Source organism: Anguilla rostrata, chromosome 14, assembly GCF_018555375.3.
Source record: "Anguilla rostrata isolate EN2019 chromosome 14, ASM1855537v3, whole genome shotgun sequence".
NCBI classification, from domain to species: Eukaryota; Metazoa; Chordata; class Actinopteri; order Anguilliformes; family Anguillidae; genus Anguilla; species Anguilla rostrata.
This window is the reverse complement of record NC_057946.1, coordinates 13,706,519-13,727,418: the sequence shown is the minus strand read 5'-3', so window position 1 is coordinate 13,727,418 and position 20,900 is coordinate 13,706,519. Positions and strand designations below refer to the sequence as shown.

Below are 20,900 nucleotides of genomic sequence, written 5' to 3'. Positions count from 1 at the left end.
TAGTGGAAATGCCCTTGCTACACATCCTGCATGGTGCAGGAGGCACAACCTGTAGCCTTCACATGGTCATGGTGTATCCCAGCAGTAGTTCTCATGGAAATCGCATGAATGCACTTGCATTCACCTGCATCGTTAGCCGCTCTGTGTAAGAATGTAAATGACTGTAATGCAATGCATGCTCATAAAAGGTGAATTATTCACCTGGTTGGTTTACTCTGCTGAGGCACTTGTTCTCAGCGCAGTGGTGAGGACGTGGCCATGGTCCGTGTGAAGTCCTGAATGTCTAGGAGCATGGCTAGGTGCCCCACATAGCGATGCGTAACTGGCAGTACTTTCACCCAGGGAGGGAGGGTTTTAGTCATTAAGATATCCCCTGTCTCGCCCCTCGTTAACCACTCCTCTGGTTGATTGGCCGACTGACCTGCCTGCGCCAGCTGCAGCGTTTGCGCAGCTCGGTCGGCGGATTTCAGCGATGGCTCCCCGCGTTTCTCAGGAGGAGCGTGCCAGCTAAGGTACACTGCGGCCGTGGCACCTGCTCGCCCTTGTTAAAAAGAAAGAATATATTTAGGGAACAAATGGTTGCTCAAAGGAAAAAGAAATCTTGTTCTGGGGCTATTAATCAGTTATATGGGAAGCCTTTTAAACCGTGTGGCAGAGCGGTCATTGACACAGGCTGTTCTGGAAGCAGTAACTGGGAGATTAAACGCTCCTCACCTCTCCCCTCACCCCTCTCAGGTCAACTTCTGCAGCAGGGCTGCATACATAATGCTGTGTGCCCGGCTGGACCTTAGGCAGAGCAGAGCAGAGCCTTAAATCAGACTTAATGGACACTGTTCAGAAATACTGTGCCAAGTACTCTAATTACACTCGCAGACATGCAATCATTTGCAGTTCTGTCCAAAATGCATCGATAAAGTCGTCAAATAAAGAACTACGATGAGAAGAGAGGCTGTGAAAACCCTTATAGAAACTGGACATGCTAAAAATAGGCTATATATTCACAAAATATATCCGCAAGATATTTACTTCACCACTGCAACACTTCACCACATACAGTACGGCCAAATATAAAACGATGCCTTACAGATACTGCAGTATATTTTTAAGAATCCCCCCTTTTGTTGTGGTGCTGCTATTGTGTAGGTGAATAATTTTGCACATTCAGATATTGCAGTATTAAAATACTTTTTTAAATGTATTGTTTTTAAATATTTACAACATCTGAATGGTAGCTAATCATTTGTATGCAATGTGAAGTGTTGCAATGTCTTATTTTCATCTTAATAACATTTCATTATATTTTATCATATTTTATTTATATAAGAGAAATATAAATGCTGTAATAGAGATTGTGATTTTTTCGATCCCCTTCTCCAGAGGTGATGCCTGGCACACAAAGGTACCTGGCACCTTAACAAGCCTGGCAGCTGGATTTCAGGCTGAATCTTTAAAGCCTTATTCAGTTTCCTGTAACAAGCTTTCAAGGATTTTTTAAGGAGAAAGACTACCTTCAGGGTCCTTAAAGCTATTATTCTCTTTCTTTGTGAAAAGGCACTGCTTTTATGGATAAGAGGCATATCTGATTTCATGTTAAAAATGGACAATTCTGACTTTAGTTACACCCATGTATGTGATCACAGGCAGCATAGAGTTTTAGTCAGTGAGTCACAATGCATTGCGTCTACTCAAATAGGTGAATCTTGAAATGCCATTTGCCATTTGCCAAAATAGGGTAATAATGCAACTTATGTAAACATGAATATGGATACAGTGTGCTTCTGCAGTGCTGGAGTTATTGCTCAGAAAATTTAACTGTGTATAGAAGCTGCTCGTTGTGAATAAACAACATGTCTATATTCTAGCAAATTCTGAGAACAAAAGCTGTTTTTTTTTCATTTTGTATTCATGCCATGGAAAACATGAATGAAGAAAAAAAGAAAAGGATGAAGGAGGAAACCCTGCCTGAGCTCTTCTGTGCAGGCTGTGCTGCCAGTCATGGTTGCCTGATCCCCGATGGTTTACTGATGCCCCGGAGGCTTCCAGAAGGATTGTTCAGAACTCGTGACCCTAAAACACGTCTGCTGTTTTCCCGTTTGCCCTTATCGGCTGCTTCTGCCTTTCCCCCTGCCGGCTCATCCCTCCCTCCGTCAGCTGGGTTCTAACCCGGACACTAAATAGAAATGAATTCTCTACAGGTGTCGAGCAGGGAAGGTTCTGGATTAGGCTACCGCAAATGAAGATCCCCCCTCCCCTGGGGCGTGCCTCCAGCAGCCGTACTGCGGTGTGAATTTCTGCAGTGTCATTCATCCTGGTGTGAATTACTGCGGTGTAAGGATGGTCCATTCTGTGTGAAAATGGTTCAATTCCCCGTTCTGCTCGAATGGAGAGACAGACGGGAGCCTTGTGGATGATGTATAGTGACTCGTGCTGAGCAGACACAGCAAATCGCGGCTGCGGTATTACTTTACACTGTAGAGCTGTTGGAACGAGCACAAGCAACTGTTTAGTGCGCTACAGAAACTGAATGTATGCTGTGAATGTTGAGTACTGAGTTAGAATACTGCTCTCGCATTTTAATTTTGAGCTGTGTTGCTGCTGTACAGAGGGTGTTCTTGATGTTACCCTCCTACTTCATATTTAAAGCTGATGGTCATATTATTATCACCATTTTATTACATTACTGCTATGTAGTGGCTTTTAGAATTGCATGTTAATTTCAAGTGGTGGACTGGCTGTTTGGTGTATTATAATATCATCAGTCTGGATCAGGAAAGGGTAAGAAAGGCCATGGTTTTAATTTAGGTTTTAATTTAGGCCAGAAAGTTCATGAATTTAATTATTTAAGTTGCCTAGTCTTAATCTTGATCAACATTTTAGCAACATTTATTGATAACACGTTGAATGACGGCTGATAACTGTCTCTATGTCCCGATATAAAATCCTGTACAGCGATCAGATCCATGAGTGATCCAGTGTTAGCATATAGAGCTAATTAGCTAATTGAGCAGGGACAATAGGTGGAATCTAAAGCCCGCCCGCCAGGAATGGAAAGGCCCGCCCCTGGTCTGTAGAGACGGGCCCCGCCCTGCGTGTGCTCCAGTGACGCTGAGCGAGGAGTGAGTACGGAGCAGCCGCCGGGGTCGGCAGACAGCCTGTCCGCTTTGGGACTGTGAGATTTAACCCTCTGTCTGTCTGTGATTGAAGTTCAGAGCCTCCTGCATGTAGCCTACTGCGCGTGACACCGATTGCGTTAGCAGCTGCACGTGCCCCAGTTCAGTGAGCACAGACTTTTTGTTGCTCAGGCATCCACGTCCACCGTTGATGGAGGATGTAGGTTTGTACGTAAACGCTGCCCTTTTTCATTGCGCCGTGAGGGACTTGTATTGTACTGCATTGTATTGTATTGTAACGAGCCCCCTCTGGAAACCTGCCCAATGCAGCTTCCTGATATTGGACAGAAGAGCCAGCTCTCTCACACTCTCTCAGAATGACTCATCACCGGCTGCAGTGGCCATTTACACACTCAGGCTTTCCATGCTGCTTGACGATTCTGGAAACTCGACAGATTTAGAAACAAGTGAAAACAAGGCCTAGAAATGTCTTTTTTTTCCTCTCAAGTAGATTATATCAACTTACTGTTTTCTGGACAAGTGAAATTTTCTTACCCCATTGGAAAATCGTGAAATTAGTCAAACTGTCTCACCTCATTGGCAATGTTTTTGTCTTATTTAACAGAGAAGTGAGAGAAATAAGATTATAAATCAAAATATTTGAAAGTACTGTCAATCATGGGATTGACTTATTTTTGGTTTTTGTTGTGAGTTCTTTTAAATCTTCACATCCACGCTTTATACCGATTATGATCTTAGAAACTGACTGCAGACAAGAATCCACTTCCTACTTAAACTAATAGGTTAAATTTTAACATCCTTAACATCCGCCTGCAGTCACATCTAACCAATGCAGCTCTGTAAATGCTCTGACATTACCCATAATTATGTGAAAGTGCTGCACCCTCATTTTGTCCCATTGAATTCAATAGGGGCTCGTAATGAATTGGCCCTGTCTGAACCAGTCTGTTTTCCAGTGTCTAAGAAACACTTAAAACATCGATAACAACCAAGGCTTTAAAGATGCTAGTCCTTTGCCATAGAACCCCCAGCGGGCCTGGTCCTTCGGTGTTTGGAATAATGAAGGAATTAATCATTATTTGTGAGTCATCTACTCCTGTGGAATGAATTCCCCCACTCTCTTAAGAGGAAGCGTGACTATTTACACGTACACAAATCTTTGGGTGCAGTACAGATAATTGTTTTTCAGTCGACCTGCTTGCGTAATGCTATCTGTGAGCAGAACTATGACTCCGGTAAAATGAACTGTGATAGAGTGCTTTCAGCTCTAAAAAGAGCACGAGGGTCCCCCCACAGAAGTGTGATGTGTAGAAACCCCGCGGTGCAGCGAGCGGGGCTCCGCGGGTTGATGGCGGCTGTGAAAGTCTCTGTTTGGATGGTAATGAATGGAGGAGGAGGCGATGCCCCTGCTGTGGTGTGCTGTGGAGTGGTGTGGTGTGGTGTGGCGTGTGGCGTGGTGTGGTGTGGCGTGGTGTGGTGTGGCGTGTGGCGTGTGGCGTGGCGTGTGGTGTGGCGGGGGGTGGTGTGTGGTGTGGTGTGGCGTGTGGTGCGGCGGGGTGTGGTGTGGTGTGTGGTGGTGTGTGGTGTGGTGTGGTGTGGTGTGGTGTGGCGCGGCGCGGTGTGGCGTGGTGTGGCGTGAGTGAGCAGGCGGACTGAGCCGTGCGCTGGGAGACGGAGCTTGGCGGGGCTGCAGGTGTGATGTGGTATCCAAGGAAGCGGTGGAGTGGAACAGCGCTCAAATCAAACAAAGCAGCGAGAGCAACCTGTTCCAGTCACATGACTAAACACTCCACTGCAGTCCCTTTGTGTGTAAATGATGCCTTTTGCCTGAATGTGGAATGCACAGGTGAACAACTGATGTTTTAACAGACATTAGGAATTCAAGATAAAATAAAATAAAAAATCCAGACCCTCTTTTTTGATGCATCAAAAGTCTTTGAGTTTGCTGCAGTACGTTCATTAGCTTCCTTAGGTAATATTCAGTATCTTCAAATCATATCACTGGCAAGATGAGGAAATGTTCCTCCTCAGCTGATGAAAAATCACAGGATCAGCTTGCAGTGATTTGGTGATCAGTGTATAGGATCAGCCTGGTGTGGGGCTGTGACCAGTCCTGTGTACCAGAGGATCAACTTCATGTGATTTTGCGATCAGTTTACAGGATCAGCCTGCTTGTACATTTGTAGACGTGTGGGTACAAATATATGTACTTGTGTTTGTTTACTAATATGTGTATGCACCTGTGAGTGTGTGTGTGTATGCTAGTATGTGGGTATGTGTATGCTTGTGTGAGTGCATGCATGCAATGCGTGTGCATGTGTATGCATGTGTGCATGTGTGAGTGTGTGTGCATGTTTGCATTCATGTGTTTGTGTTGCGTGTGTGTGTGTGAGAGTGTGTGTGTGTATATATGCATGTGTGTGAGAGTGTGTGTGTGTATATATGCATGTGTGCGTGCGTATGTGCACGCGTGTGCATGTGTGTGTGTGTGTGTGTATATACATGCATGCATGTGTGCGCATGTGTGCGTGCGTGCGTGTGTATGTGTGTGTATCTGTGCATGCTCCGTACTTCTGTCTCAGTGACCCACTTCTCTGCATCAGGACCACCCTTACAGCTTGAGTCCTAGTCTCTGAGAACAGCCCCTGCCAAAGGGCTCAGCATTAATCCACTGCAGGTCAACAAGAGGAAAGCAGGATTACAGAGGTCTCTGATAAAGTCTGTTTCTCTGCGCACTGCCGCATTATCTTGGCATGGGAATAATGCATGCAGCCAGTTCTGCACCGCTCACTCTTTGGCAATTGCAGGCAGGCAGCGCCATCTAGAGGTTACACAGGCATGGCTGTTCCCTACATCACAGATTAAGCACCCAACTATAATACATGTCAGGATTTTTAATAGTCACTTTTAATAGCAGTTCTCCATGGTATTAGTTTTATGTTTTAAATGATCTGGGTTAATATATAAATCTACGGATTATATATTACACCAGCGTCTTTGGGAAGTAACAGGCTGAGATATACGTAGTTTCTTTATGGTCACATGATCAATTTGGACTGTGATGCAATTGTGGATTTTTTCAGTCTATGCTGTCATAGATTGGCACCTGGTATCCAATGTAAAATGTATATTTCTTGTAGTTCTTGAACATGGCAAATTTCCTTTTTTTTGTAATCTTAAACACACCACCCTGTGACTCCATGCAGTGCTGAAGGGGTGTTGTTCTCCTCATGTCATTTATTTGTAATCAAGTAATGAGCTGTGTGATCAAATAATGTTAATTAAAAATTCCGTCTCTCATCTCTGTCTTCCAGGAACAAGTGATCCCTATGTCAAGTTCAAAATGGCAGGAAAAGAGGTGTTCCGCAGCAAAACCATCCACAAGAACCTCAACCCTGTGTGGGAGGAGAAGGTCAGCTTGTTGGTGGACAGCCTTCGGGAGCCCCTGTATGTCAAGGTAAGAGTACGGCACAACGCCCCCTATAGCAAGGAGGACTAACCTGTCTTCTCCCTTCTATCTGGGAGTCATTTTACTCTAAGAGCACAGTATTAATACATATAAAGGTAGTCAGTTTTGAGTTTTTTGAGTGTTTGATTCCCTGTCCAAAAAACTACGGCTAAATTAAAAGCTCACAAATAACTTAAATTGGCGGTATATAAAGAGCTCATGTAGAAAGGAAATGGCATCACTCATGACACTAACTAAATTTCTGTCCATGATGGACACATGATCTATTTATTGTTAAGTACGTAAGTATAATTCAGGTAGAAGGTGCTATAGGGAATTTGTTGGTCACTGCCTCCCCCTAGTGACCATGCACAGTAATAACCACAATCTAATTAACAAAGTCCCAAGTCCATTGCAGCCTCCTGCATTTTTGTTTTTTCTTCTTCTTTAATTCAGATGTATTTACTTTCAACAGTACACTTAAATAAACAGTGTCATTGTGCATATAATTTTAAAAAGATTAGAAATTAATCACAAAAACGATATACCCTTGAATAACTTCTTGAATGCAGTGTTCAATGTAGTGATGATCAACCAGAGATGAATTGTACACTGCAAAAGTATGTGATGTATTATATCCAGATAGTCATGATGCTTCATTTTACTGCAGGTGTTTGATTATGACTTTGGTTTTCAAGATGACTTCATGGGATGTGCCTACCTGTACCTAGAATCTCTAGAGCAGAAGAGGTAACTGCGCCTTACACTGAACCTTAGTCCTTCTCTCTCTCTCTCTCTCCTCATGCCTCTCCCTCTCTCCATCCCTCTCTCTCTCTCTCTGTCTTTCTCTCTCGCCATCTGTTCAGTTTAATCTCTCCTCTGCCACCTGCCACCTTTACTGTAAAAATTGTGTTCCAATATTCTTTGTAGCTTGGACCGTGTTAGAGACCGGCCTTGAATCTGAACTAATTTATTAGATTAATTTGTTCATTTATACATGCCCGTATATCACCTGGATGTGTGCGGTCTGTGGAGTTTGATACTGAACATGTTTAGGCAAATATTAAAGACAGGACCACAATGTCCTGATTCGGTTCTGACCATTTACTTACCATGTTCAATCAGTGCATTGACTGATTGACTGATCATCCTGTTAAAGCACAGTTCTAGTGTGTGGATTGGCCCCACAGTCTGCTATGGAATCCAGACTGCGCTGGATGTAGCCGGCAGCTCTGCAGGATGGCGCGTAGTTGGCTGTAGCATCACCCAGGAAGGGAGGGATTCTCTCAGCTGGGATAGATTATGAAGTGTCACGATATGGAGATAATATATTACAGTATATTTTACAATGTATTCCTGTTCTGTACGGGATATGACCTCATCAATACACCCCCCCCCCCCCCCACCCCCACCTCGGTCAATCAAACCCCACAGTCTGCTCATCAAAGCTGCACATGGAGTGTTTTCTTTAACACAATGTCTCTGTGGGCTCAATTCACTGACTGCAGTGTGACCAGAAACAGTGGCCTCACATATATTCTTTCAGAAGAGGGCACAGGTATATCTGTTGCAGCAAGGATAACGGAGGTTGCGGTAGGCTAATGACCGCGGCTGGTGAATAACTGTTCTAAATGGGGAGGAGAAGTCCTGACCGCTTCCTGACCGCTTCCTGACCGCTTCCTGACCGTGCACTACTGATGCAGGACCGTGGACGTGATACTGGACCTGAAGGACCCCCGCTACCCCGACCATTTCCTGGGGACCTTGGACCTGGCCGCCACCCTGTCCCCAAAAGGGGAGGAGTTTAGAGAAGCTGTAAGTGTACTTCCACTGTCCCCTCAGGCCCCTCCCACTCACCCCCTCGTCTGTGTTTGTGCCACAGACTGGGCTGCTGCCAGTAATCTGTTTGTTAACCTGATCATATCCTGGTGGCCAGTGTGTGTCTGGCCATGTCTGTCTTTGCGTCCTACATTTAATCATTTGGTACATTTATGCTCTTTTCAGGGGGACTTATAAGTGTGTAGAAATAGGTTAGGGAAACTTAAGTGTGTAGAAATAGGTTAGGGAAACTTAAGTGTGTAGAAATAGGTTAGGGAAACTTAAGTGTGTAGAAATAGGTTAAGCAAGTAGCAGTTATGATACCAGGTTAGTAGTGTCATTACTGCAGAGCTACGAGCCTGTGTGTAATGAGTACTACTGTAAGGTGTTGCATCTCACTGTGTTCCCCCACAGAGAACAGGGCTCAAAACCCATCGCTGGAGGCCTTACGTAGCGACAGTGAGTCCGGTCATACAGTAGCATTCAGATCCCTGTTAATTACTCAATCTAACCAGTGTCCACTTAGATTGACCTAGCCTAGTTGTACCAGTTATCCTAACCTTGCTGTGTCTCTAACAGTTCCCTGTAGGTCCTGAGCTCCATATACACACTGTCCTTCGTTAGCTGATGCTGATGTTTCTCCTAAGAATTTTTACTCTAATTCATCTAATGTGATGTGAATGTTGACATTATATTTTTAGAATTCCTGCCTATTTGTGTGAGTCTAATGATCAGAACATCTGTGTGTGATGGGAAATGTAGTTTCAGTCACACTGGCTCTCCTTAATGATGTGCATATTTTATCAGCAATAGAGGCTGTTGCACTAGCTAGCACACTGTCACAAGTAAACTGGAAACGGGGTGCCTGTTATCAGAACGCCAGAAGCAGGATATATATGGCACAGGTCCCAGTTAAAATTAATGGTGAAATAAGACGCTAGCTGTGGTGCACATGACAGATGTTGTTAGTGTAAAGTCCGGCAAGTGTTCTGCAGTTAAAAATGCTAATTCATTTTATTGTCGTCTATATATATATATATATATATATTTTTTTTTGTTTCCCACCCCCCCCCCCCCCTTCTTATTTCCAAACATTTGGAGAGTATTTTAAACAAAGTTGGCTTGTTTTGTGTTTAAAGGCATTTTGTTGCATTGTATCTTTAGATAAATAGAGAAGTTAAAACCAAAATCACTGCAGCTACATTAAATCAAGCCTTAAACCTGTGGGCTGAAAAATGTGACTGGAATTTCTATTCTCCAGCCCCACCTAGTGGTGAAAAGCCAACACAGCAAATTACGTGCGTTGCCCTAATAATTCCAGACCTTGTTAGTTTCACTTTATGCTTGTAAATAAAATCAAATGCTTACACCTTAAGTCGGGCTCTTTCTATATTAGTAAAACATATTACCTAATATAAAGTGTTACTGTTATTTTCAGCATTGTAACATTGATAATAGTACACAAAACATATACAATCAGTTTAGTGAAGTAGTTTTTGAGATACTAATACAAAGTGATTGTGATGTAAGCATGTGGTCTTTCTCAGTATTTCTAAGTTAAATAATATTCAGCTGAATTGTGGAGCTAAAATGAGCAAAATAAGAAACCCTTTGTTGTTACTCAACATTTGAGTAGTACAGCAATTTATCAGTTAAGGCAGTGAGCTACACAGGTCACCTGGTTTCTAGCTGGGTCAGTTGCTTTAGATAAAATAACTATGAAAATGAACTTTTATGAAAAAGAAATGGATTTACTGGGTAAGTAACACTTCTTGGTTGTGTACGCTGATTTGTGTCTGTAAGCGTGCACATGTCCCTCAGTGTGGGTTCATTCTGGGTGCTCCTTAAAGAGGCTGTGTGAGACTGGCCCTGACCTTTGACCCCTCTCTGACTCTTCCCCCTCCGCCCAGTAACGATTACTGCAAACTGCTTTGTCTTGTTCACAGACTATGCTTTTGAGAAGGAGCTGGAAGCGATCTAGTAAGGTAATACGCAGTGTGTGCTTTCCCTTGTGCTCTGTCCAGAGTCGAACCCGGCTCTACCCCTCTGTGCCTTCAGCCTGCGCTGGTCATATGGTCATACGGTCATACGGTCATACGGTCATGCGGTCATCCGTCATACGGTCATCCTCACCGGTCTAAACTTACATTTTAAAGATTCGACCTCCATCTTCAAAAGCTGCAGCATACTGTGCGAGGCAGTATGTGGCCGCATCCCATTGGGCGATGAAGCAGAAGACTCCTCACGTGGGAGCGACTGGTGGGATTTTTCAGTATGCCAAAGCATCACTTTTGCACTTTCATAGTTTACTGTGTCCACTTTTCGTTATGGTTTTATTAATTGTGATTTTTGTGGAGGTGTGTTGCATCAAAGATGTGCCATCTGTGAGCTTGAACTTCATCATACTGTGTGACACTGAGTGGAAAGAATGAATGTGATCCAGAATCTGAACTTGTATTAAAAGACTTGGTTATATTTATTGAAAGTGGGAATTCTTTGAATATCTTCTTATTGAGTACAGGGTGATTATAATAATTTTGTTCTGTGAAGTAGTGGTGTTTTTGGCTGTCAGGTATTTTATTCCCGTTCTGTTCACTGGCAGTTTGTATTACACTCCGCGTGTCTGGAGGTCATTCAGTGGCGTGGGTGTGGGTGGGCCTGTCGCTGCTGTGAGTTTGCTGAACCGAGCTCACTTCCTGTGAGTTTCTGCAGGGCTGTATTGTGGCTTGTTAAGTGCGACGCTGCGCTGAAGCGACTCTCCCCAGCGGTGGGCAGACTCCCCCGCTGCGCTTTGAAGCTCCAGACTCGCCCGGTCGGGGGTGTGACGGGGGGGATGAATGCGAAGGCTGGAAAGCCTCTTAACTAGCCGCACTTCTGCCCGCGGCGTCTTTATTTTTAAACATCTTTCTTTAATCAAGCCGTGTCTGGCGATCTCAGTGCACACAAGACAATACAAAAACATAAAAGATCGTATCTGGGCTCAGAGTACGTATTAAAAAATGCATCCGTTCTCAGAGTCTTCCCCCCTTCTCAGCTCACACATGCTTACGCGCACACACACACACACACGCACGCATGCGCCCAGCACACAAGCACACCACACAAACGACACACACTACACACACAGCAGTAACGACGCACGACACACACACACACCATCACAACAACACACACACACACACACACGCACACATGTGCGCACACACGCACACACATGCACGCACTCACACAAACAGACACACACACACTTACACACACAGGCGAGCAGACACACACACAGGCACACACACATGCACGCATGCCCACACACACACGCAAAAACACAAATGCGCACGCACACACATACACGTACACGCAAACACATGCACACACACGTACACACAAACATACACACACACTCATACAGAAGCACGCACACAAACGTACACACAAACACACACTGACAACCACGCACACACGTGCACACACACGCACACACATATCAACCTCAAATGCTCTTTCTTTGAAGGTGGGCTGCTCATAAACACACATTGCTATTTATATGTTTTCATAATTGAGTCGTTATGTTTTCCTTAAGCAATGCCAGTCCACCACTTTTTAATTCACATCAAAATCTTTGAAAGTTTCGAAGGGTCATCCACTGCAACAACAAAAGGACACTCTCTTTTAAATGATGTATCCCTATAAAAGGAGCGTTTAGGCTATGTTTGATTTACATACGGAATAATGATGTGAGTTTCGTTTCATTTCAAAATATGCTTGTTATGCTGTAGTCAGTCTCTCGTTTTGTTTAATGTCTTAAGAATATGGATCTGGGCCTAGCTCAAGATCAAAGCCTTGCATTACAGGAAGAGTTTGTTCGAAGTTTAATGGAAATAATTTTAAGCAAAGAAATGCAAATCAGCTCTGAAATGGGACTGAAGGGAAGACTTTTTGTAAGACAAATAAGTACAGATCTTTGCTTAAATTAATAATCACTATGTGCCATCTGCAAAGGTTAAAGATTCACTTTGTGCTAAAAGAAATGTCTCAAAGTCAATCCGATTCAATTGTAGGGTAGTGTAGTGACCCTTTCATTTCTGTATGTTAACAAAATGTCTTTTGAAGAAGAAAAATGACAAATGCATTCATATCTGAGAACATGCAGTTTGATTATCATATCGTTTAATATACAGTAGAGATTTATTACTGCTTAGCATATCATACTATAACATAATAAAACATGTCATTTGTAGAGTGGGTGTGCGTCTGTGTGATTTTCAGTTGGGTTTTCCGGGCTTTGGCTGGGTTGTTCCATAATACTGACCTTGTTTTTAAGCTATTCCTTTCTAGTTATGTTCTTTGGGTCATTGTCCTGTTAGAACATGAGTCTCTACCTAAAAAGCTGATCTCTCATGAGTGTTACTCTGTGACTCTGTTTATGTGTGTATGCGTGCATGTGTATATTATGCTTTGACTGTGTATGTGTTTGTGCTTACATGTTACCATGTGACTGTGTGTATGTGTTTGTGCGTACATGTTACCCTGTGACTGTGTATGTGTTTGTGATTTTGTGTATGCAGAGTAAGAGACTGTTTGTGTGTGTGTATGTGTCTCTGACTCTGACTCTGTGTGTATGTGACTCTGAATCTGACTCTGTATGTCTGTGTATGTATGTGACTCTGACTCTGACTCTGCGTGTGTGTATGTGACTCTGACTCTGTGTATGTGACTCTGAATCTGACTCTGTATGTCTGTGTGTGTGTGTATGTGACTCTGAATCTGTATGTCTGTGTGTGTGTATGTGTCTCTGACTCTGTGTGTATGTGACTCTGAATCTGACTCTGTATGTCTGTGTATGTGACTCTGAATCTGTATGTCTGTGTGTGTGTATGTGACTCTGACTCTGTGTGTATGTGACTCTGAATCTGACTCTGTATGTCTGTGTGTGTGTGTATGTGACTCTGTATGTCTGTATGTCTGCGTGTGTATATGTGACTCTGACTCTGTGTGTATGTGACTCTGAATCTGACTCTGTATGTCTGTGTATGTGACTCTGAATCTGTATGTCTGTGTGTGTGTATGTGACTCTGACTCTGTGTGTATGTGACTCTGAATCTGACTCTGTATGTCTGTGTGTATGTGACTCTGAATCTGTCTGTATGTGTCTACTGCAGCAGCAGCAGAACCCGAGGCTGTCGGAGCAGAACAGGAAGTCCCAGCTGTGGAGGGGCATCGTCAGCATCAGCCTCATCGAGGGCCGCAACCTCACGCCCATGGACACCAACGGCCTCAGCGACCCCTACGTCAAGTTCCGCCTGGGCCACCAGAAGTACAAGAGCAAGGTACCGCTGCGGATGCTGCTGCTGTAACCATGGTTATTCCCACATCGCTGATTATCACATTACCACTTATTCTTCAGTAAAATTGATATCGTGATTCTTCTTCAAAAAAGCTGTTATTATCACAGGAGGAACTGATTTTGTTTTGTAATTGATTTTTATAAAGAATAAAGATGCTTGTCCGTGTTAAAGCCGCATTATCATCATCTTGACGTATCACTGGAGCGTAATGACAAGCAAGAGTAGAGTATAGTGCATTATACTTAATATATATATTTTTTTTCCAGCGCAAGTATGCAAATGACCTTATAATTCACAAAGTAAAAAATAACTATAATGAGGTTATTGAAGTCGAGCTTCCCTTGTGTAGTATTTAAGGCCCGCCTTTAATCCTGAACTTTCACCTTGGCACCATGCTGTTTGGTGGTCAGAACACGACAGCGGCTCATTGAAGCGATGGCGAACGTTAAGAGATCGCGAGGGAACCGACCCACGTGGTCACATGACTCACGTCACGTGATCTGTGCACTTCCTGTGCTCCCCCAGACGATGCCCAAGACCCTGAACCCGCAGTGGAGGGAGCAGTTTGACTTCCACCTGTACGAGGAGAACGGCGGCGTGATGGAGGTCACCGTCTGGGACAAGGACGCCGGGAAGAGGGACGACTTCATTGGCCGGTGGGGAGGGGGGGCCGGTGGCTCCGCATGGCTCCCAAATGAGCCTTCTTCCTGTAATGAACCAGTTAACTGCCAAATTCTCAGTGTTGTGTACATGTGGGGCGTGTCCCACCAAAGCACAGCTTGGCTGATGGCATAGCTGCCATCCAGATATAAACGGACTGACAGTACTTAAATGATCAGAGGTGAGATGAATTGCCTTTATATGGTGCCTTTCACACTTTACAATAAAAGGGGCATACCTTAGTGTGTGCCTCCTATCTGGCTGATGCAGTTTTGCGGTAGAGAACTCACTACACATCTGCTGAGGTGGACTGTCAATGATTTAACTGACCAATTATGATTAGTTGGCTGGTTATTACCAGTCAGATTAGGTAATTGCCTTGAGGAATAGGTTCTCCTTGGGCTCCTTAACCCTTTAAGGTGTGAGATCACAAATATGTGATTAGAATGTACTGAATGTAACTGAACATTCTAATGCTGACGTAACAATCACTATGGGCAATTGAAAGCAATGTAGGTCAGAATACTGCCTTAGAATGTAAAATAATGTACCAGTCTACAGTGCAGCCCATGTCAGTGCGGTACCTGACATTTTGCTGTAAGTGTGTGCATATGTACTGTGTGTGTATGTGATTGTGTATGGGTGTATGTGTAAGTGTGTGCATATGTACTGTGTGTGTATGTGATTGTGTATGAGTGTATGTGTAAGTGTGTGCATATGTACTGTGTGTGTATGTGATTGTGTTTGTGTAAGTGTGTGCATATGTACTGTGTGTGTATGTGATTGTGTATGGGTGTATGTGTAAGTGTGTGCATATGTACTGTGTGTGTATGTGATTGTGTATGGGTGTATGTGTAAGTGTGTGTGTGTATGTGATTGTGTATGAGTGTATGTGTAAGTGTGTGCATATGTACTGTGTGTGTATGTGATTGTGTATGAGTGTATGTGTAAGTGTGTGCATATGTACTGTGTGTGTATGTGATTGTGTATGGGTGTGTGTGTAAGTGTGTGCGTATGTACTGTGTGTGTGTGTATGTGATTGTGTACGGGTGTATGTGTAAGTGTGTGCATATGTACTGAGTGTGTATGTGATTGTGTATGGATGTATGTGTAAGTGTGTGCATATGTACTGTGTGTGTATGTGATTGTGTATGTGTAAGTGTGTGCATATGTACTGTGTGTGTATGTGATTGTGTATGGGTGTATGTGTAAGTGTGTGCATATGTACTGTGTGTGTATGTGATTGTGTATGGGTGTATGTGTAAGTGTGTGCATATGTACTGTGTGTGTATGTGATTGTGTATGAGTGTATGTGTAAGTGTGTGCATATGTACTGTGTGTGTATGTGATTGTGTATGGGTGTGTGTGTAAGTGTGTGCGTATGTACTGTGTGTGTGTGTATGTGATTGTGTACGGGTGTATGCGTAAGTGTGTGCATATGTACTGAGTGTGTGTGTTTCAGGTCCCTGCTGCACCTGTCTGGTCTGAGTAAGGAACACACCCACAAGCTGGAGCTCCCTTTGGAGGAGGACAAGGGCATTCTGGTGCTGCTGGTCACCCTCACCGCCTCCTCTGCCGTCTCCATCTCCGACCTGTCAGTCAACATCCTGGACGACCCCGTGGAGCGCCACCAAATCCTCCGCCGATACGTGAGTGTTGTAGCTCCCTCGCCTGTGCCCCGCCCAACAGGCCCCGCCCACAGTGAGACGGGATGTCCACATCGGCTCCGCGGAGTCTGGAACATGGGTGATACGCATGGGTTAGCTGCTCAGTTGAATTCAGCAAATGAAGTTGCCGTACGCACATGAAGGTAAAAATGTTGTGGGTGAAACAGTGCAAACCTGTGTGATCATGTTCAATGCGTGAATATTCCTTTCCTGAGAAATGAGCCTGCTAAAAGTCTGAAATCGTAGTTTACTCGTGAGTGTGTTGGCAGCTGTCAGTCACTTGCCCTGGGCCCCATTAGTAATATCAGATACAGTGAGGGGAATTCATGCATTGCACCCAGTGAATGAGCCTTGTCTCCCCACTGCCCCTACTGGTGCCTCTTGGAAATTTCGCACTGTGTGGACAATGTCAGAGTCATTGCATTATTGATGTCCCTGCACTGGGTTCTGGTGCTGATTGGCTTAAATGTATGGAAAGAGGGCAGGCCAGAAAAGGGATGTGGCAGTTTATTGGCCCAGTGGCTGGCACGAACCCAGTGGGCTGGCTTTTTAAAAAGGTTTGGGGGGTGTCTCGTGGCGTAGCCTGTAGAGCACTGACCACATACTCCTTACATCAGCGGTTCAGATCCGGCTGCCTCTCTCCCCCTCTCTCACTCCCCATTCTTCCTGTCTCTCTACACGTCCCTGTCCAATAAAGTTGAAAAAGCCCCCAAAAAAGTATATTACAAAAAGGAGTTTGGCCCCTCTTGGCTTCCTAGAGAAAAGGAGAAGGAGGGGAGAGGAGAAAAGATGGGAGGAGGAGAGGAAAGAGGAGGAAAGTGGAAGAGGAGAGAAGAACTGAGCTGTAGTGACAGGCCCTGTGTCGGCTGCTGAAAGGACGGCGGTGTCACGGAGAGGGGCCCTTCGGCCCTCGGGGGGCCCCGAGCTCCCGCGCGCGGCACAGTGTGCACAGCGCTCGCTGCGTCTTTAGGGCCTTAACCCTCGACTCGCCAGCAGCAGGAGCCGTCAGGAACAGACAGAGCGGCGCTCTGAGTGTCCGGGAGACAATGAGCGCGCTGGAGCTGGAGGGAGCTCAGTAAGACAAAAGGAGCCCATTGCCCGCCACTCTCAGCCCAGCATCCGCGGCCCCACGCGGCCCGCCTCTCTCACATGGTCCAGCTAACGCCGCTTGCAGTTAAAACGCAGTTAGATCCATCACAGGCTGGAGTACATTTAACGGCTTACGCACTTTTGCGTTTGTCTGCAAATGCGCTTTGTAAATGCAAATGTCAAATTTTGAGTCTGCCGGACAGGCAAATGTTTCATTGTCATAATTGGTGTACACTCTTTCAGCTGTGTGTGTGTGTGTGTGTGTGTGTGTGTGTATGTGTGTGTATGTGTATGTTTTACATACGTTTAAGTGTGTCGTTGTGGTCTCCACAGTATTGGAGCGTCTGTACTGTTTGATTGGGAGTCTCTTGATGGTGCGATGTACTCTAAAGGCTGTGTGTCGGACACTTGACCTACATATGTGCGCGGGCTGTGGATTGGCTGGGGGAAGCGGAGCCTCTCCCTTGGCTGCAGTGGCACCAAACTCTCGGAGAGGGGAGCTCTTGGACCGGGACAGGGGCTCTGCACGCGCCCCTCCTCCAGCGCTCGAGCTAGCGCCGGCGCCCGCCGCAGAGAGGGGCGAGGGGGCTTGTGGGTAATGAAAGAAAAAGCTATTCCTCCTCGCACCTCTCCGGGCCATTTCCTCGACTGTGGAGGATAGACGTTCACCCCCACCCTTCCCCGCTCCCCCACATTCCCCACGAAACCACGGCCCCCCTCGCATTCCCCATTCAGTCTCGGGGCCAAATCGTCAGACTGGTTTTGTTGGGGGGCGGGGGGGGCGGGAGGCTGAGGAGGACGGGGGGGGGGGGCGACATTAATTTCCCGCCATTATTAGCATGCTCCTCTTCCCGGGGCCGCCGCCCTTTCGGCGGGAGACTTTAATAAAGATGTGCCTTATCAGGCCCGGCAGATAATAATGAAGTGGCTGCCGCTAATGCCGCGCAATGCTCCTCGGCCAGATTAGCGCCGAGCCGCGCCGCGGCCGGCTCTCCTCCCCTCGCCCGCTATCTGAGCGGGATCGGGCTCCCGCGGGAGGCTGCGGGACCCGCGCGCGCAGCCGGCACGCTCGCCGTTATCGCCGCCGCCGCCTCTCTCTGACGCCGCCAGGCCCGCGGAGTAAATAGCGGGCGATATTAAACGGTAAATATGGCGTATTGTCATCTCCGATACTGCCAGGCTAAGCAGCGGCACTCAGTTTCCCTGCGATGAGAAAAATAAACGCTTCGGTGTGACCTCATATTTGCTCTGCGTGTTATTTGTTATTATTAATATGTGCTATTAATTACATACTTAGCATACATGCTTAGCCAGTGTTTGACAAAACTTCCTTTTGAATATGTTATTCATTTATACGGTGGAATAACCAGTGCACCACATTATTTCCAAATATAGCGTGTAATTGAAGAAAAAAACTGATTTTTTAAATATATGCAGATCACTAGACTCAATGGGATGTATTGCCATTTGACAGAAATAAATGTGTGCATTTGTGTGTTTACACCACCATTGTGGATTGACTGTTTTTTTTTAACATTAGTTGAACATTCCGTGCTCTGTTTATCCGTGAAAGTTATATCAGTGTTCCAAAAATGCCACTCTGCCTGTGCTAGGCGCCCATCTCCGAAAATATTTCTCAGAAATCCCCCATCTTCAACTCCCATACAAGACCTCTCTCCCATGCCTGCTTTTAAAATCCTGTGTGTATAATGGGTTTTCCTCCTTTCTCAATTTCTAAATTATTGCAGCCATGTAGTCAGTGAGACAGTGAGACCATGAAGCATTAATGAGATGACCCCATTTTTACTGAAGTGGTGCATTGTGGGAATGTATATCTAATAACTAATATATAGTTAAATGCATTATTGGGACAGTGACAGTGTTGTATTTGCTCTGTACTCCAGCACATTGGATTTGATATAAGACAATGAATATGAGGCTGAAGTGCGGACTGTCACCTTGGATTTGAGAGTACATCCATATCAGGTGATCTGTGTAGGAATTACAGCCCTTTTTTATAGTTCCTCCATTTTAGCATAGCAAAAGTATTGGGCCGAATTAACATAATCTGAAAAAATAATATTCAGTATTTGGTTGCGAATCCTTTGCGATCCTGTGACCCGTAGCCCTCACCAGACACTGGATGTGTTCCCTGGTGATGCTCTGCCAGGTCTGTACTGCTGCCATCTTCAGTTCCTGTTTGTTTATGTGGCATTTTGTCTTCAGGCTGGTCTTCAGCGAGTGAAACGCGTACTCAGTTGGATTCAGGATGGGTTAGGGTTAACTCATTCTAGAGTTCTGGAACAAACTCCTTAACTCTTTCAAATGCACTTTCTAGCAAGCTCTAACCTGGCCTAACCTACCAGTGGTTTGCATCTTGCGATGGATCGTTCGATATGGATGCAAGCACCCTCAAATTAAAGCTGCCAGTCTGCAGTTTAACCTCATATTCATTGTTCATACATAAATAAACATCATGATGTAGGCACAGAGCCTGGGTCCAGTGAGTGGACCGAGTGTGTGCCTGATGAATCCGGAGAGCAGAGGAGAGGACGGAGAGGCTGGTGTGGAAGGGAAAGCTGTTAGCATTCCATTTTCATGATGACATTTCGCTCAGCGGTATTAGAGCCCCCCCCCCGCCCCCCCCGCGCGTGCGTCCGGCGGAAGGCTGTGACAGGGACGGTGAAGCGTTATTGCGGGGGCCCGGAGAGAAGGTGAGCGTCGTCGTGGTGACAGCCGCGTCCGGCCGCCCCGCTCCGTGACATTCATCGTCTCGGTTGCGGCTCAGAGTGAGACGTCAGCGGTGACAGGCCGTCAATCCGCGCCGGGGCCCGGCTGACTCCGCCCCGTCCCCGTCCCCCGCCGGGCGCGGCGGCCCCGCGGAGGCAGGGCGGGAGGGAGGGACGACCCGGGGCGATGGGAGGGGAGGGGGGCGGGGGGTGTTGGGGGAGAGAGGACGGCGCTTCGGAATCGTACTCCACGGGCTTTCATTACGGAAATAAAGGGGACTGATCTCCTGAGCATTGCAGCCCCTCTGCCTGTCTAATGAGAGGACTGAAGCACCGGCTCCGTATATCACCCCCCCCCCCCCCCCCAAACCGCCCTGGAGACGCTCTGCCTGCAGCATCCAGCTCCGCTCTCCGGCTGGGCCCCGATAAGCGTAAATAACAAGCTGCTCTATTTACTGAGAAATCGCCTGTTCGACCTTTTTATTTTTATTTCTCTCCTCCCATCCACTCTTCTGTGGTTCCCTGACGATAATGTTGCATGTTACATTACATTACATTACATTACAGGCATTTGGCAGACGCTCTTATCCAGAGCGACGTACAACAAAGTGTATAACCATAACCAGGAACAAGTATGACGAAACCCCTAGAGAGAAGTACCGGTCCAAGTACAGGGAACAACCGCATAGTTCAACTTGGACCCTGATGGTTAAACTGATTAACACTAACAACGAGAATGGCAACAACGCAATCTATGGAAAAATAAAAATAAAAATAAATAAAAATACAAGTAGTCGTTAAGACAGTTGATGCGCCTAAGTCACCTAAGTTCCGGCATGTGCCGGAATCTTACAGAGTTTCAAAATGAATTAAGTCTGCGGCTCCCACTTGAAAAAACTCAAATCATGATCGCTCCTGTGGGTGTGTGAGAGGGCCCTGCCAGAGAGCAAAATGAGCTGATGGAACTGCGGTGCTGGGCCCTGCTTTGTGTTCATGCGCCTTGTGTCATGTGCACA

At 45.7% G+C, this 20,900-nt stretch overlaps 2 protein-coding genes across 14 annotated transcripts in view; both read left to right on the top strand.

Moving 5' to 3' along the window:
- The window catches only part of acads (acyl-CoA dehydrogenase short chain), a 276,335-nt gene that overhangs the window by 82,526 nt on the left and 172,909 nt on the right, over positions 1 to 20,900 (top strand). The window lies entirely within an intron of this gene.
- Positions 1 to 20,900, top strand: part of mctp1b (multiple C2 domains, transmembrane 1b) — a 109,201-nt gene that overhangs the window by 42,689 nt on the left and 45,612 nt on the right. For 6 of the 13 annotated variants that reach the window (XM_064309523.1, XM_064309522.1, XM_064309528.1 and 3 more), the window contains exons 3-10: positions 6,446 to 6,588; positions 7,250 to 7,329; positions 8,283 to 8,394; positions 8,812 to 8,856; positions 10,344 to 10,382; positions 13,554 to 13,721; positions 14,265 to 14,395; positions 15,862 to 16,048. In XM_064309523.1, the coding sequence (XP_064165593.1) occupies positions 6,446 to 6,588; positions 7,250 to 7,329; positions 8,283 to 8,394; positions 8,812 to 8,856; positions 10,344 to 10,382; positions 13,554 to 13,721; positions 14,265 to 14,395; positions 15,862 to 16,048 (905 nt within the window). The remainder of the gene's footprint in view (positions 1 to 6,445; positions 6,589 to 7,249; positions 7,330 to 8,282; positions 8,395 to 8,811; positions 8,857 to 10,343; positions 10,383 to 13,553; positions 13,722 to 14,264; positions 14,396 to 15,861; positions 16,049 to 20,900) is intronic. The other 7 variants (XM_064309524.1, XM_064309533.1, XM_064309535.1 and 4 more) reach the window with 3 other exon arrangements.